The sequence below is a fragment of the Sorex fumeus genome, unplaced genomic scaffold, assembly GCF_029834395.1.
Source record: "Sorex fumeus unplaced genomic scaffold, SorFum_2.1 ptg000032l, whole genome shotgun sequence".
NCBI classification, from domain to species: domain Eukaryota; kingdom Metazoa; phylum Chordata; class Mammalia; order Eulipotyphla; family Soricidae; genus Sorex; species Sorex fumeus.
In genome coordinates, this window is record NW_026606089.1 from 12,206,295 (window position 1) to 12,223,608 (window position 17,314).

Below are 17,314 nucleotides of genomic sequence, written 5' to 3' on the forward strand. Positions count from 1 at the left end.
TTTAAAACGGGACAATGAGGCCTTCCTGGGCTGGGGGGGCCCGGTCCGAGGTTCAAAGGAGCTGATGATGGCAAGCACCTGGCATGCGGCCTCCGCTACTGGCGAAAATCAGTTTCCACCAGGGAAGAAAACGAGGTGTTTGGAGCTGCCCCCGCATGAGCCTGGCGGGAGGCGATGTACGGGCCTGGGGTGCTGGGCCCACGCCAGACTCCCCACAGGGAGGGCGCAGGGCACAATCCCAACCCCCCATCGTGGGCCTCAGCCTGCCCCCCAGCCCCCGCAGCCCAGAAAGGCCCGAGTCATCACCCCGGGACCCACCTGAGAAGCTGGGGGGTCGCAGTGCCATCCGCCGCGTGCTGCTGCCTGGCCACCCAGGGCCCACAAAGCCTGGGGAGCCTGCAACTGAGAGACAGTGGGGTGAGGCCGGCCTGCAGGCACTCTCGCCCGCCCTGCAGCAGGGAGCGGGTGGACGGGGCACGGGGAGGGGGGCGAGGGAGGGGGGCAGAATCACACAGCAGGAACCCAGTAGGGGACTGGGGGTGGCCCCAGAGAGAACAGCAGGTGGGACGTTGGCCTTGCATGTGGCTGATCTGGGTTCATTCCCAGCTCCTCATATGCCCCCCGCCCAAGACCACCAGGAGAGATCCTTGAGCTCAGAGCCAGGAGTTAAGCCCGCTGTGGCCCAAAAGCAAAAATAAAATCCAAACGAAAAGAGCTCAGAGTGGAGGCTGGAGCGATAGCACAGAGGATAGGGCATTTGCCTTGCACGCGGCCAACCCAGGTTCGATTCCCCTGAGATCAGCATCCCATATGGTCCCCCAAGCACTGCCAGGAGTAATTCCTGAGTGCAGAGCCAGGAATAACCCTTGAGCATTGCTGGGTGTGACCCAAAAAGAAAAAAAAAAGAGAGCTCTGGTGCCAGAGCCATAGCACAGCGAGCCGACCTGGGTTCGATCCCCGGCATCCCATATGGTCCCCCAAGCACCGCCAGGAGTAATTCCTGAGTGCAGAGCCAGGAATAACCCCTGAGCATCGCTGGGTGTGACCCAAAAAGCAAAAAAAAAACTCAGAGTGAGGGCATGGGGGTGCTCTGGGGAGAAGCATATGTGAGGCCTTGGGTTTGATCCCCCATAGCCCAAACAAAGGAAGGTCGGAGCGAAGAGAGGCGGGGAGAGTCCCAGCCCAGCTCCCTATTGGCCCAGGTGACGTGTGTGGAGCTGGGGACTTAGCCCGAGCTACTGCTCAGCCTGGCTGCCCCCACCCCAGCCCACGCCCCGGCCCCCAGCGCTGGTTTTAAATGGAAACCACAGGGCAGCTGCGATGGTGCTCGCGGCGGGAAGGAGTCCCACCACCGCCCCGCCAGGGCAGGCTGTGTTGACTCGGGGGGCCTGGGTTTCTGCACAGATGGAGGGACGAGCAGGCCAAGCTGAGGGTGGGGGACGCAGCTGGAGGGGCTGCAGAGCCAGCAGTGGCAAGTGCCCCCCGGAACCCCCCAGGGTCGGCCTTTTAAGGCCAGGAAGTGTCATCTGAGGGGAGGCCAGACCCAAATAAGGCTCGGGGCTGGCAGCCGGGAGTCGGGCTGCGGGCTGGTGCAGGAGAGAGAGGCGCCAGGAACTCAAACCAGACGGGCTCCTCTGGCCAGGCCCCAGCCGGGAGGCTGCCAGGGCCCACTGGGCCCCGCCATGTGGCCTTCGCTGGTTCCCCGCACATCCGCCCTGGGGCTGGCCCTGGGGCGGAGAAAAATGCAGTCCCGGACTGGACAGGAGATGAGGCTCCGTGTGTGTGCATATGTGTGCATGCATGTGTGTGTGAATGTGTTTGCTTGTGTGCACGTGTGTGAACCAGGCTGAGAGCCCAACGCTTTCCGAGCTCAGCATCTCACGTAAACATTCGCCTCTTTTGTTTTTGGTTTCACTGTGCCAGGGATCGAACCCAGGTAAGCCAGCAAGCGAGCTGCCCTGAGCTGTAGTCCTGACCTCTTAACTCCTTAGCTTCACCAAACCCTATGGAGTGGGTGCCAGCATCACATCCACTTTTACAGAAGGGGAAACTGAGGTGCAGAGCAGCTCTGAGCAATTCCCTGCCCCTGCTCAGACACACGGGTGGATGGTGGAACAGGTATCCCATATGGTCCCCCAAGCACTGCCAGGAGTGATCCCTGAGTGCAGAGCTGGGAGTATTCCTGAGCATCACCCGGTGTGACCCAAAAAGCAAAGAAAAAAAAAAGATTTAATTGGGCGGGGTGCGGTTTGGGGCAGACTCTGGCTCTGTGCTCAGGGCTCAGTCCTGGTCAGGCTCCCTACGGGAATCTGGGATCAAACCCAGGTTGGCTGTGTACAAAGCAAGCACCCAACCCCCTGTACTACAGCTCCAGCCCCATCTTCTGTCCCTTCACCCATCACATGTCATGAGCTGGAGGCAGCCCTTGGCTCCCGGCTGGAACAGCACCCCCAAGGGGCAGGGAACAGGGCCAGCTGGTGCATGTCCATAAGTGCCCCTCAGTAGTCTCCACAAGCCTAGATGATTAGCACATGGATCACTGGCTCACTGCTGAGAGCAGGGAGGGCCAACAGAAAGCAAAATGATGCGAACGGCAGAGCTGACGGTCTGAAATGAGCCCGAGAGTCCTTGTGAAGGGTGAGGGGTCCCTGTCACCAGTCTGTGAAACTACAGTCGGGAACTCTACCACCAGGAGCCCCAGGGGACGAGAGAAGGGAGTGACAACACACCTGGCCAGCAGCACGGACCTTTGGGGCTCAAAGCAATTGGAAGGTTAAAAATAAAGAAAAAAAGTTTGGGCCAGAGTGATAGTACCGGGGGTAGGTGTTTGCCTTGCATGCGGCCAACGCAGGTTCAATCCCCGGCATCCCCTATGGTTCCCCAAGCACCACCAGGTGTAATTCCTGAGTGCAAAGCCAGGAGTAACCCCTGAGCATCAATGGGTGTGACCCAAAAAGTTAAAAAAAAAAGTTTGAGGGCTGGAGAGAGTACAGCAGGTAAGGTGTTTGCCTTACATACGGCTAATCTGGGTTTCATCCCCAGCACCCTACATGGTTCTCAGAGTCTGCCAGGGACAATCTCTGAGCACAGAGTCAGGAGTAAGCCCTGAGCACAGCTGGGCGTGACCCCCCGCAAAAAAAAAAAAAAAAGAAAGAATAAAACTGTTGAATAGACCAAAACATGAATTCAGGATTCAGAAAAATTATTCTCTTTCCCCACATTCTGCTCTTTTTGGGGGGTGGGGAGACACCTGGCAGTGCTCAGGGGCTCCCCAGATCAGTGCTCCACTACCAACGGCAGTGACCACACAGTACTAGGGAAGGAACCCAGACCTCCCGCTTGCAGAACACGAGCTCTTCCCTGTAGGGTTCCAGTCCCAGCCCCCCAAATTCTTGTAAATAAACAGAAATACCATATTTCATGGCATCACTGCTGCCAACACATAATGACCAGATCTTATTTACATCAGCCCCAAATGGATGCATTTACTTCAACCCCTAAAAAATGTCTCATGCATGGGCTGGAGAGACAGTACAGTGGGTAGGGCACTTTCTTGCATGTGGCCGACCTGAATTAGATCTCCAGCACCCCATAGGGTCCCCCAAAACCTGACAGGAGTGACCCCTGAGCAGAGTTAGGAGAAAGCCCTGAGTACAGCTGGGTATGACCTAAGTCCAAACTAAAAACGTTCGACAACTAAGTGGTAAAATCAGGCACGCTCAGGGGCTGGAGTGATAGCACAGCGGGTAGGGCGTTTGCCTTGCACGTGGCTAACCCAGGTTCGATTCCCAGCATCCCATATGGTCCCCTGAGCACCGCCAGGAGTCATTCTTAAGTGCAGAGCCAGGAGTAACCCCTGTGCATCACCGTGGAAGGCCCAAAAAGCAAAAATAAATAAAAGATATCATCTTAAAAAATAATAATAACCTGACACGCTCAGAATCAAGCCAGATGGTGACAACAGGTGACCACAGGCCTTGACACACAGGAAAGAGAACCAGGGTGGCAGTTCCTGACTTCATGCCCCTCTGGTGTCTGGCCTGAAGGGTCCCTCCCCACACAGAACCGGGCCTTGGGGTTTGCTTGCTGTGTGACCTGGTGTGTGACCCACTCAGCCCCAGCCCTGCTCCTGGACCACACCCCAGCTCCAGTCAGGGAGTCTGAGTTTGGGAATCAGCACTTGGGAAGATTCTTTCTTCCCCCCTTCCCCTCCCCACTCCACATACACAGTCCCCCAACCCTTATCGCCTCGGCTGTTTCCATGCCACCTCCTTCAGGAAGCCCTCCTGGATAGTCCAAAGTGCCCCCACAAAGTTTCTCTTGCAGTTCTCATTTCTCCCTATCTTGACCTCCACAAGGTCAATGCCATCTGCTGTTTCTGGCTCTGCGCCCCTATAAGCAGCTGTTCTCCCCCTGGCCCGGCGCCAAGCCCGTGCTCAGTGACTCTGCGCCCCTTTTCACCGAGTCCCACGCTAGAGAGACTGCCTGTCTTCACAGCAGGACGAGAACTGGGGTTCATACCTGGGAGGTTTGAATATTCACCTCTGATGTCCTCTACGAGAAGGACATCCTCACTCACAAGCCATCCCGGGGCCTGGGTGGGGGTCCAGCGAAACACGGACATATGGCTGCAGCCGCCCCGGCCAAGTCAGGTCTCCCTCCTGGGAATGTTCTTTGCCAACGTAAATATTTGCTGCTTTTGGCGCCCACCAGGGATTGGGGTCAGGGCTGGGGCCGGACGCTCCAGGAAGCCGCTGGGGAGCTTTCGTCTGAGCCTGGCCTGGTGCCCCTGCCCGTAAAGCGAGGCTCCCATTCATTCATTTTCCACTTTGGGGTGAAGGGTGGGCGGGGCCGTCCCTGCCGTGTGGCGTGGGGCTACTTTCATCCCTGGCCGGACGGGTGGCAAAGGGACCTGTGTGCCGAGGACAGTGAGCCAGTGTGGGGGAGCCAGGTGGCCTGTCTGTGGGTCTGTGGGGAGGAGTGCGAGGGGGCTCCAGACCCACTGCCTTCCAGACTGGGGGGGCTAAGACTGGCTCAGGCCAGCCGTCTGGCATCCCAACTGTCTGCAGACGCACTCCTGGACCCATGCTTCAGGGGAAAGAGGGGACCCGGCTCCTCCTCCCCGAGCAAGGCACCCCCACCCCAGCCTCAACATCCACCTCCTGTCTTGGTCAGTGTTTCCCAAAGTGGGCAATACCGCTCCATGGGGTGGGCGAGTCGAAATGATTCAGGGATGCAGTTGTAGCCTCGAGTAATTCTGGGGGATGTTTTGAGTAGATCTCCAGGGGGCTTTGAGTAATTTTTTTTTTCTGAAAAGGGAGTGGTAGATGGGGCCGAAGCCATAGTACAGCGGGTAAGAGTGCTTGACTTGAAAGCGGCCAACCAGGGTTTGATCCCGGCATCCCATATGTTCCCCTGAGCACCACCAGGAGTGATCCGTGAGTGCAGAGCCAGGAGTAACCCCTGAGCAACACCAGGTGTGAACCAAAAAAATAAAACAACAACAACAACCAAAAAAACACCACAACACCCAATAAGAGAGAGAGAACAAAAGGGAATGCCCTGCCACAGAGGCAGGGTGGGATGGGGGGTATGGGGGTGGGAGGGATACTGGGATCCGTGGTGGTGGGAAATGGGCACTGATGGAGGGATGGGTATTTGATCATTGTATAACTGAAACCCAAGCACAAAAATGTGTAAGTCTACAACTGTACCTCATGATGTCTAATAAAAATTAACAACAACAACAAAACTATTTCTGGGAGCCTCTATCTTGTGGGTCCAGGCAGCAAGGTCGATACCAGTGAGTTCGGAGCCCCTGGAGTAAAGCCTGGCCACAATGCTGAGGCCCACATGCTCTCAGGCCTCGATTCCGCCATGGACCCGGGGCTGGGCTGAAGCTGTGTCTGCGGGGAGCACAGTGCCTGGTGGTTCAGTGTCCAGGCCACTCAAGGCACCGGACCAGCCACATGGTTCCTTCTGGCATGGCACCTCAGGGATCCCCAACATCAGCCCCACCCACCAAGGCCTGCAGTACTAAGGGATGCTTCTCTCATGGTCACAGAGCAAACCGCCCATTCTGCAGATAGGGAAACCGGGCTCGGAGCCAGCAACTCTGTGAGCCTCATGAGCACCAAGTGTGGAGTCTCAAGGCTGCTTTGGTTTTTGTTTGTTTGGGTTCTGGGGCCATACCTGGCAATGCTCAGGGGCAATGCTCCTGGCTCTGCACTCAATGATCACTCCTGGTGGCGCTTGGAGGACCATATGGGATGCCGGGATCGATCCTGGCTCCAGTCTCCTCGAGGGTTCTTTGTTGTTCTTTGTTGAATTGCTGACTGACAAGTGGGGCTCAGACAATCAGTCTCTGAGAGCCTCCCCAGAACCCAGGACACAGGGACCAGAAAGGGAGGGCGGTATTTTATCAAGCACCAAAGCTTAGGAATGTATCTTTGGGGGGGCAGGGGTAGGAGCACTCGCACTGCATGCTCAGGAGGTCTGGGTTGGATCCCCAGCACCTCAGGGCCCCAAGTACCAACCCAGGAGCAGCCCCTGTGCACCACTGGGTATGACCCTTTTTTTAAAAGAACCCCCCAATACTGGCCATGGCTCAGAGAGGAGAAGTGACTTGTCTCAAGTCAAACAGCTGGGTGCAGCCAATCCAGGGCTGAAGTTGCAATGCTGGGAATTCCCTCCCTCTCTTGCGCTCCCTCTGGGCTACTCAGGGCCCTGTCATCAGGCCCCTGGGGATGCAGTTCTAAGGCCCTGGGGTCATGTCACAGCACTGGACCGACCAGAGGCGTGGACAGCAGGGGAAACAGCTGTGCCTGGCTGTCACAGAAGGGCAGGGCTGGGGGTGGCCAGCCACGCCCTCGGCTGCCTGGTCCTCAGCAGAGCAGTTTTCCAGAACGTTCAGACCTGGGTATCCCTACTCCTGCTGACCCTGTGGGTGGGGACAGGCCCTTCCTGTCCCCGCAGTCATTGTGCGGTCATCGTGCCTGGGCCCCCAGGGCTTGGCTGCAGAATGCAGACTTCACAGGTGAGAAGGTGAAGGCACAGAGAGGGGCACGTTGGGAGAGCAAACAGCAGCTGGAGGCCCTGGGGGGACGCTGCCCCTCCCTCCGTGGGCACAAGCTGAAGCACCGCCTCCCCGCCCCCAGTCCAGGGTCTTTGCACAATCACCAGGACTCCCCAGCCCAAGGCCAAACAGCTGGTGTGCGGTGGAGGGGGGGCCGGTCCTTGAAACCTGGGCCACCCCCGTCCCCAGCAGGGCCCACCTGACCCTGGCAGGACACACAGCTTCCAGCTGCCAGACTCAAGGGCACGGGGCCGCCCTCACGTGCCGTCTGTGATAGTCCCCTCCACATGGACCTCACAGGTTCAGGGCACCAGTGCTGGTGTCAAGGCCCGGGACAGAATGGCCTTGGTGTGGAAAAGGGGTCCAACACCTCGGAAGACCCCCCCCCACCTCAGCTCTTCCCTGGCTCTCCTGCCCGCCCCCCAGCAGGCAGAGGGGGTACTGCCCTGGCCCCCCTCCCCTGCCCCAATGGCCTGGTTTAGGTGGCAGCCAGGCCACTTTGGGATGAACTCAGCTTGCCACCCTGACACTGGTCCTCAGCACCCCCACGGCGAACCCAGGAGGGGGGCGTTGGGGGCAGGGTGTCCGCCAGATCCACTTGGGTTTCTGGGATCGGAACAGGCTGCAGACGGATGCGCACTTTGGGGGCTCCTACGGGACCCTGAATACTGCTTCTCATTGGAGTGCCTCCGGCCTGCCCCCCAGGGGGTGTGGGGCTAGCTCATCCTCTGGGGTTCATCTTGGGAGCACAGTCCTTTGGGTGTGCTCAAAGGACTAAACCCGGAAGTGGAGGGGTGGAGGGGCCCGAGGAGGGAGAGGTTTCCAGTTACTGCCGGGCCCTCGTGGCACCCCTGCATGCAGAGAAGGGGGGAGAAGGCTTCTCTGCTGGGGCATGTTCCCCACGAGGGGCTCCTCGCTGAACCCTCCCATGCCAGTGGCCCAGCTCTGAGCACCAGGCCGACCAGGGTTTGAGTCCCAATGACCATTAGGAGCTGAGTGTTCATCACTTTGAGGGGGCCTAAGTTTCTTTTACTTATTTAATTTTTTCTTTTTCGGTCACACCCGGTGATGCACAGGGGTTACTCTCCTGGCTCTGCACTCAGGAATGACTCCTGGCGCTGCTTGGGGAAAATATGGGATGCTGGGAATCGAACCCGGATTGGCCACGTGCAAAGCCAATGCCCTCCCCGCTGGACTATCGCTCCAGGCCCCCACTTTTATTTTTTAATTTTAAATTTTATCTTTGTTTTTTTGGGCCACGCCTGGCAAAGCTCAAGGGCTCCTCCTGCCTCTGGGCCGAGGGCTCACGCCTGGTGGTGCGTGAGGGGGAGACCACCAGGCGCTGGGGGCTGCATTCCACTGCGCACAAGCAAAGCTGCAGCTCGGCCCTGTGGGGGTTGGTCTCCCGCCAGCCTCAGTCTCTTCCCCTGAGGGATGGGGACCGCCATCCTGAGCCTGCTCATCCCCCAACCTCCTAGGGCAGTTTCCCTTCCATGCATCCTGCTATCACCTCCCACGAAAGTGTCAAAGTTTGGAGGGAAGGGGCTGGCAGAAAAGCTTTAACTTCCGGGGTGCCTGGAATCTCCCCAGGGGCACGTGGCCCCGCCCCCCTCCAGCCCCCCACCCGTGCGCGAATGCGCCTCATGCACCCGGTCCTCGTGTACCGGGCGGGACGCTGCTCCCAGCTCAGTCCTGGGTCTCTGCTCCTCTGCGCAGGCGCACGAGAGGGGGACCACCCCCCCACCGCCCTGCGCTCCTACCTTCCTCACAGTTAGCTCCCGAGTGCCCGGGGCAGCACCTCCACTCGCGGGCCGTCACCGTCTTGTACATCACTTTGTAGGTGGGTCGCACCACGGTCCTGTAGCTGAGACAGTGCCAAGGCCCCGCTCAGAGCAGGCTTCGGCAGCCTCCTAACTCTGGGCGGGACAAACCTGGAGCCCCCAGGCCCCCTGTCCCCTCTTCCCAGGAGCCAGATCTCACCGAGAGCACCAGGCGTGGGTGAATGGAGGAATGCCTCACTCAGGAAGCCCTCCAGGGATCCACACGCACCCAGGGGGAGGTGCTGAGTGCCGGTTCAGGTTCCCTTTGCCCCGCCTACTCCTGGTCCCAGGCTTCCTTATGTTCCTGAGGCCGATCCATTCCCAGGGCTTGGCCCACCTGAAATGCCATCAGCACCTCACTTACCCGTACCCCGGGCAGCTCACGGGCCAGGGGCAATTCTGCAGCACGCGCTGAAGGTAGGTGCCGTTCTGCACATGGCATGAGATGGTTCGGGTCACCACATACGAGCACCAGTTTCTGCAAGAGACCACAGACAGGACCCTGGATGCCAGACACGCCCAGCGCAGGAAGGCGTCTGAGTTCTTGCCAGGAGCCCCAAGTCTCAAAGCTGACGGACCCCTGAGGTCTCAGAGGCCTTTGGGCCGCAGTGGCTGCTGGGGTTGGCTGAGGGGCGAAGTCCTGGGCTGGGAGGGGGCGTGCTAGAGGTCCCCAAGAGCTCCTGGGGATGAGCTGCAGGGGGCCAAGACAGGTCCCTCCTCGTCCTCCTCCTCCTCTTCTCCAGCCATCGTCATCCAGTGTCACCTCTCACCCCGTGTCCCTTGAGACCATGTCATCAAGGGAAGGACCAGCTGTGCCTGCCCTCCTGTGCCTGTGGCTGCCACAGATCACACCCCCGGGCCTTTGCTCCCAGCCTGGAGCCCCTCCCCCTCTCCAGGAGGCTGCTTCTCCCTTGAGCCCTGCCGAGTGCCCGGATGCTCCCTCCACCCTCCCCTGGCCCCTCCCTCCGTGACAGCTGGGAGGCCCACAGGATGGACGTCCCAAGCCTAAGTGGCGGACTGCTCCAAATGCCAAGAATCCAATCACTTTATTTATTTATTTTGGTTTGGGGGCCATATCCGGTACTTCTGGCTCAGGGGTCACTCCGGCAGGGCCTGGGGGACTGGATGTGGTGCTGGGGGAAAGCTGATCATTTTTCGCACGCGGAGTGCCGAGGGTATGTATGGAAAGGTACACACATCGTCCGCCCACAGCAATCTAGGCAACCCCCAACATCTAACAAAGGGAAACTGAGGCTGGGGGAGGCTCTGCTCACAGGGCCAGATGGCCCGGCCCAGCCCTGCCTGGCCCTGCCCAGGCCCCATCCAGAGGCCTCCGCTCTCCTCATCTGTCTCCGTCTCTCCGTGACGGCCCTTCCTGGGAACGGGCTGACCTGGGCCACGTGAGCACAAAGGGGTGAGGTGGGGGGTCCCATAAAATGAAACGGTTCCTCCTTTCCCAGGCAAAAAGAATTCCAGGCCTGTGACCCCGTGCAGGGCTGAGGGCTACTGAGCACCGGGAATGTGCCGGTTGAGGGGCGCCTCCCAGCTCTGAAACCCTGTTTCTCAGGTGCTACCCACTCCCCGGGCCCCACACGGGGGAGACACGGGTGCTCTGGGGGTACTCAGTCCGTGTCACTCCTCTGTATGCTGGAGGTACTCAGTCCAGTACTCAGTCTCCACATCATCCTTAGTGCTCTGGAGGTACTCAGTCTAGTACTCAGTCTCCACATCATCCCTTAGTGCTCTGGAGGAACTCAGTCAAGTACTCAGTCCATGTCACCCCTCTGTTCTGTAGGTATTCAGTCCAGTACTCAGTCTCCAAGTCACCCGTACTCAATCTCCACATCACCTCTCATGCTCTGGAGGTACTCAGTCCAGTACTGTCTGCAGATTGGCCCTCAGTGCTCTAGAGGACCCACCGTGTCACTGTGGGCCTTGAGGAAGTCCCTTCTGTGACTATTCAGTCTCACTGGGATTGGGCAGGAGGAGACCCTCGCTGGAGGAGAGGGGCCGTGGGGGGCCGGCAGCCCTGCTGAGTCAGGGCAGGAGCTCAGCAAAGCCCTGGGCAAGCTGCTTCCAGAGAGGGGGACAGGTGCAGCCCCCCCAGAACAGGCACAGCCAGCAGCAGTAGCCTGAACAGCCGCCTGGCAGCGCCCGGGCTGTGTGCCAGCCCCTACGCCTGGCTTGGGGTAAAGCATGTAGACATCCTACATCCATTAAATGAGAAGGGTCCAGAGCCCAGAGCAATAGTACAGTGGGGTGGGCGTTTGCCTTGCATGCAGTCGACCCGGGTTCAATCCCCGGCATCCGACAGGGTTCCCCATAACCCGCCAGCAGTGATCCCTGACGACAGGCAGAAATAAGCCATGAGCGTAGCTGGGGCTGGCCCCCAAATAAAACAAAATAAAAATAAATAAGGAAGAGGGGCTGGGGATTTGGCTCCGAGGGGTGGGCAGGTGCCTTGCAGGCTTGGGACCCTGAGTTTGATCCCCAGCGCCGTACGGCACCCCTCCGCGCCCAAGCCGGGTATGGCTCTGGTGCTCAAGCACTGCAGACTGAGTCCCACGCCACTGGGCATCGAGGGAGGCAGCTGTGGCCCCCAGCACCACTATCTCTGTAATTCCAGTAAATAAGCCCCAACTCTGTGAGGGTGCAGAGAAACAGGCTCTCGGCTCACATCAATGCCGCCTCCGGGGAGGGCCCAAGCCTGTGCAGCCCCTAGGGCGTCCCACACCACACTCAGGAGTGCCCCTCGGCAGCAGGAAGGCAGAGGCCCAGGATGGGTCCTGGGCACTCAGGGCTGAGCAGCCAAATCCCAGCTAGAATTCAAGGCCGTCTGGCCAGCTGCATGCCCAGCGTGCCTCATGCCGCCTGGAAACGGTTCCCTGAAGAGCAGAAGGAGCTTCTACCCATTGGAAAGCCACATTTCCAACCTCTTCACCCCACCCCCTCGCGCGCGCACACACACACACACACACACACACACACACACACATACACACACGCCCGCTGCAATCTCTGGGTGCTGAGGGGCTGAGGCTTTTTTTTTTTAATTTTAGTAGTTTTACTTGCTTTTATTTATTTATTTATTTTTGCTTTTTGGGCCACACCCAGCGATACACAGGGGTTCCTCCTGGCTCTGCACTCGGGAGTTACTCCTGGCGGTGCTCAGGGGATCACATGGGATGCTGGGAATTGAACCCGGGTCGGCCGCATGCAAGGCAAACGCCCTTCCCGCTGTGCTAACTCTCCAGCCCCCGGAGCTGAGGCTTTTAACCAATCAGGGTTTTGCTTGGGGGTACACGGCCTCTTTGGGAAATTGGTGGAACCAGAAGATGCTTAAACTTGGGGTACAACATCAGGGGGACCCAGAGGCTCCCTCTGGGCTGTGCGTGCCCCTCCGTCTGGTCCAGGAGGCTCTGTGAGCGGAGGACGGAGACAGCAATCCGGGCAGAGGGCACAGGAGGGCCAAGCAGGGGAGGGAACTCCAAGCCAGCGGGCAGAGACAGGCACGCACACCTGCAAACACACCTGCACACAGCTGCACAGACGCGAACGCACACGGGAACAGATGGCGCACACACACTCTCACGATGCACTTGGTGACACCCACACAAGCTCACAGCGCGCATCCACGGCTGTGCCCAGACAAACACGCGCACGGGGTAATGCACACACACACACACACACACACAGAGCCACACACATGCTCACACGCACATGCATGCTTGTGGGAACATACACGCACACGGCAAGACAGCGTGTATACATGCTCACATGCACAAGTCACACACTTGCATGCGTGCACGCGGGCCAGGCACACATCTGCACACAGACATGTGTGCACAGAGCTCCCAGCAGCACACATGGCCATGGGCCCTCACACACTCTGCACACCACAACACCAAGAGAGTTCAAGGACCTTGAACTACAGGGGGTCTGTGCCGGCGCTGAGTTCCACGTCTGCTCCCACAGGTTGGGGGCTTCACCCACACACGTGCAGCCCCCTCACCCCCCAGTCCTGGACTAGCTGGGGGCGGATGGGCCTGTGCCCGCCCACAGTGGCCCCAGCTGCCCCTCTTTTTCTTCCAAGGCCATGTTAAAACAAGCCACTCCCCCCTTCCTTAATTAAAATCTCCCCCACGTGGGTCCCTGGTCCATTTCCCACCAGCTGGGATTTGCTGAACCCTGTGCTCAGGCGACACAGAGCTGGGCGTCTGCAAGCCAGACTGTTGTGTTTGTTGTTTTTTTTTGGGGGGGGGCTACACCCAGCAGTGCTCAGGGCTTACTCCACAGGCTCTATGTTCAGGGGTTACTCCTGGTGGTGCTCGGGGGAATCGTATATGGTGCCAGGTTGATATATTGATATATTGACCACGGTTGGTCAATTTCAAAGCAAACACCTTAATCTCGTGCAATCTCTCTGGCTTGGTAAATCTTACACGGGAGGGTCCTCAAGCCAGATGGGGCTCAAGGTCTGCCCCCTCATCCCTCCCTCCCTCCTTCCGGGGAGCATCAATCACCATGCCCAGTCTCACTGGCCTGGAAGGCCCCAGGTCTGAGAAGAGGCTGAGTTCCTGCAAAGGGTCTCGAGCAGCCAGGGGCCAGAGCAACAGTACAGCTGGGAGGGCGTTTGCCTTGCATGCAGCCAACCCGGCTTCGATTCTAGGCCTCCCATATGGTGCCCCGAGCTAGCCAGGAGTGATCCCTGAGCACCACCTGACCCTGAAGCCCCCTACCCTCCCTGTGCTTGCCAGGCAGTGTGGGGGTTGGCCTCATTGAAAGTACAGGCCTGGGGGTGTCACTAGCCCCAGGGCCCCGATACGCCCATTTCCCCTCTCCATTGCCCTGTGGTGACCCTGGGCTCCTGCAGCCCCCCACCTCCCTGTGCCCCCACCCTCACCATGTGCTACCACTACACAGCTCATTTCTGGCTGCTGAGGACCCTGAGACCTAGAAAGCACCTCCGCCCCCCAGTTCCAATTCAGTCTTTGTGCCTCAGTCCTGAGGGTCCCCTCAGCCTCCCTCTGCAGTCCTGAGCTTCCCCTGTCCCATCCACTGGGGGGGACCCCGTGGGGAGAGGAGGGCTCCCAAGGACTGACGATGGGCCACCCCAGGGGAATTCCGGGCACACTCTGCCCCCTGCCCCCAGGGCTTCCTTTCTTGGGCCCCAGATCTTGGGGGGGGCTGCCCCTTGGGAGTCTGCGCCACCTCCCTGGGGGGGAGGGGGGACCGCCACTCTTGCCCACTCGGCAGCTCCTGGGTCCCCAGAGTCTACAGAGAGAAAAGAAAACAGGCCAGACCAGCTCAGCCTGGCACCGGCTTCCCCCACGAGGGCCTGCCCTGCTCTAGGGGCCCCGGGGACTTTGTCTCCAAGGGCCCCCTGGGCTGCGATCCGGAACAGTGATAGGGGCTAATTGCGGGAGGCAGCCAAGGGCTGGGGGCCAAGGGCTGGCAGGAAAGGAGAGGAAAGAAAGAAGCCGGGGAGGGTGGGGGCGGGGCGGGGGCGGGGCCTGCAGCCAGACCCCCCCCTCCAACCCTGGGGGCAAAGTTCCTGTCCTGGTGACCTTGGGCAAGGCGCTGCCCCTCACTCTGTCCTGTCTGCAAAGGGGGGGGACAGGGAGGGGGCCGGCATCCGCTCTCTCCCGTGGGTGGGGGAGACTGGGCACCGCCCACTGCTCAGGTCTCAGCATCGCTCCTGACCCCTACTCAGCATGAGGGTGGCCATGGCCTGGGGCCGGGGGACAGCATCCCAGGGCCCTGGGCACAAGGGCCTTGCCCTTGACTGCTGGTGGCTGGGCCCAGCTGGGCTGTGAGCCCCTGGGAGGGCTGGGGGGAAGCCCCCTTCCCAGGGAACACGTCCCCCCTCCCAGTCCCTGCTGGAGAGGCGGGGAGGAGTGACTTCAGCTCCAGAAACGGGGATGACTGAGGCGAAGAAGCCGCCACCCTGGGCAGGAAGCTGCCTGGGACAGGGATGAGCCCCGGGCAGCTCCGCTTAGGCCCTGGGCACCGGTTTTGGGGGTGGGGGAGTCACATTCCTGGGGCTGGGGGCGGCCCCTTGGATGCCTTCCCGGGCCTCCCCCTCCCTAGCACAAAGGCTCTTTTTTGCCCCTGGCCCCTCGCTGCCAAGGGGCCCCTGGGGCGCTGGGCCGGCTGTGGGTGGAGGGGGCTGCCGGGTGTGTGACATCCCCAAGTGTCTCCAGTGAGGCTGGGACACAGGCCACAAGGGGAGGCCCAAGCAGCTTCTAAGTGTGCAGATTCCCCTAAGGTGGGGGACAGGGAAGGGCAGTGCCAGGCCCCGCCCCGGGGTGACTCCCCCCCTTAGAATACGCCTCAGGGGGCGGGGGCAAAAGGAGAAGTGATGGGAAACACAGAGCCCCTCAGTGCCCACCATAACCTGATGCCTTTCTCAGCCCCTCCTGCTGCAAAGCTGGTAGCCTCTCTCCTCCTGCAGGGGCACTGGCTTAGAGGTGACTCTGGGAGTCTGCGGGCCTCCGTCTTCCTATCCGCAAAATGGGTACAATATGGGACTGGAGAGACAGAACAGCGGGAAGGCGCTTGCCTTGCAGGCGGCTGACCCAGGCTCCATCCTCAGCACCCAATATGGTCCCATGAGCTCGTCAGGAGTGATTCCTGGGTGCTGAGCCAGGAGTTAGCCCTGAACGCTGCTGGGCGTGCCCCCCATCCCAGCAAACATGGGTCCAACAGTGCTACCTAGTGAGCTTCAGTGCTGCTCGGGCCTTGGGGGGACCTCTGTGTGCAGCAGGGGCGTCAGTCCCCAGCAATGGCCAGACCCTGCCCATGGTCGCTATCCTGTACCCCTGGGGGAAACTGAGGAAGAAGGGCGGCCCTGCTCTGTGCATGCGGGAGGATGTTGGGGCCCTCTCTGCCCCTCCTGAGCACGGCTCTCTCCTCTGTGAAACCGGGCCAGGGGCAGCGATGGGGGTCAGATATCCGGCCCCGGCTGGTCCAGGTCGGCAGGTCACAGAAGAAGGGGGCCCCTGTCAGCGGGCACCCCACTCTCAGACCGCTGCTCCCCGGCTCTGCTGCTCAGACACGTGGACCGGGTCACCTGCCTGGGCTCGCTCTGCGGGGGCAGGCTGGCCTCCCGAGCACTGGCACAGGGAATTCCTGAAAAGAATTCCAGAAAGGAGGCCACGGGGGCAGAGGCCAGGGCGCCTGTGAATGGGCTGAAAAGGCTTGAGAGGCCTCAGCCGCTCGGGTCATTGTGTGTGGATGGTGCTGGCCCTCGAGAGGGGACCGGGGCAGGGCAGGGACTGGACAAAGTTCCAGCACAGTCCTGCAGACCCCCAAGACCAATTGCAGTCTTCTTTCTATTTTTGCTGATTTTGGGCTCCAGGCTCTGTGCTCAGGATGCCGCTGGCGGTGCTCTGGGGACGACCTTGGTGCCACCTCGGGGAATGTGACCCGGTGGGCTGTGTGCAAGGCAGGTGCCTTCGCGGTTCTCTGTCCCACCGATGGCCCCTGAGCCTGGCTGTGTGTGGGTGGGGGGTGGTGGTGTTCATCCTCTGACCCTCCGTGGGTCCGTCTGCGGAATGGGGCTACTCTCCTCCCTCCAGGGGTCTGGGGGCTGCGCGGGGGCGCTGTGCCCTCTGCCTTCCTCCGGAGAGAGCGGCAGGAAGACAGCCAGAGCCTCGTCCATCCCAAAGGCCAGGTCCCTGCGCGGAGGGGGGGGCACACCGACCCATAGGCTGCGAAACCCCACCCCAGTCTTCCTCCGGGAGGGAAATAAGTAGCCGGGCTACTAAAAAAAGCCGGGGGCAGGGGGAAGGGAGGGGAGTCCCGGAGGGTCAGCTGGGGGCTGTCCCCTGCTTCTCTCTGGTGCGGGAGGGGAAGCCCTGGGGCTGGGGCTGGGGCTGGGGCTGGGGGAGCAAGTTCTGGGGCGCGGGGGGCTTCTCCGCCGCGTCCCTCGCCCGCCTCCGAGGCGCCGGTGGCGGCGGGCAGCGAAGGGGCCGGGGCGCGAGGGGCGCGGGTGGGGTGGCCGCCGGAGGGCCGGTCCCTGCCCCCAGCGGGCGGCCCGGGGTCCGGCCTTACCTGCGTCCGGGGAACGGGGCTCCGCCGACGCCCCAGGCGGCGCCGCCCCCGGGGAGCAGCAGCCCCAGGCAGAGCAGCGCCCAGGCCCGCCCGCCCATGCTGCGCCGCCGGCCGCTCGGGACGCGCCGCCGGGCCGGCCCGGGCGCCGCGAGCCGGGGGCGGGCGGGAGGCGGGGGGCGGGCGCGGGGCGGGGGCGGCCGGCCTCGCCCGGCCCCTCGGCGCGGCCCCCGCCCCCGCGGCGGCGACCCGGAAGGAGCGCGGGGGGCCGCGCGCGCCCGCCCGCCCCGGCCGCCGCCAGGTGCCACCTGGGCCCCGGCCCCCGTCGGACGCGCCTGCTCCCGGGTCGCGGACGGGGAACCGGGGC

The 17,314-nt window shown here is 61.1% G+C and overlaps 1 protein-coding gene across 3 annotated transcripts in view; it reads right to left on the bottom strand.

Moving 5' to 3' along the window:
* Nucleotides 1-17,094, bottom strand: part of EMID1 (EMI domain containing 1) — a 40,052-nt gene extending 22,958 nt beyond the window's left edge. For all 3 annotated transcript variants that reach the window (XR_008792813.1, XM_056116574.1, XM_056116573.1), the window contains exons 1-4: nt 16,951-17,094; nt 9,260-9,373; nt 8,836-8,939; nt 319-402 (exon numbers count right to left, since the gene is read on the bottom strand). Coding sequence is in view for 2 of the 3 variants with exons in the window: in XM_056116574.1 (XP_055972549.1) it covers nt 319-402; nt 8,836-8,939; nt 9,260-9,373; nt 16,951-17,048 (400 nt within the window). In the remaining variant the exon portion in view is untranslated. The remainder of the gene's footprint in view (nt 1-318; nt 403-8,835; nt 8,940-9,259; nt 9,374-16,950) is intronic.
* Between the last annotated feature and the right edge of the window lie 220 nt (nt 17,095-17,314).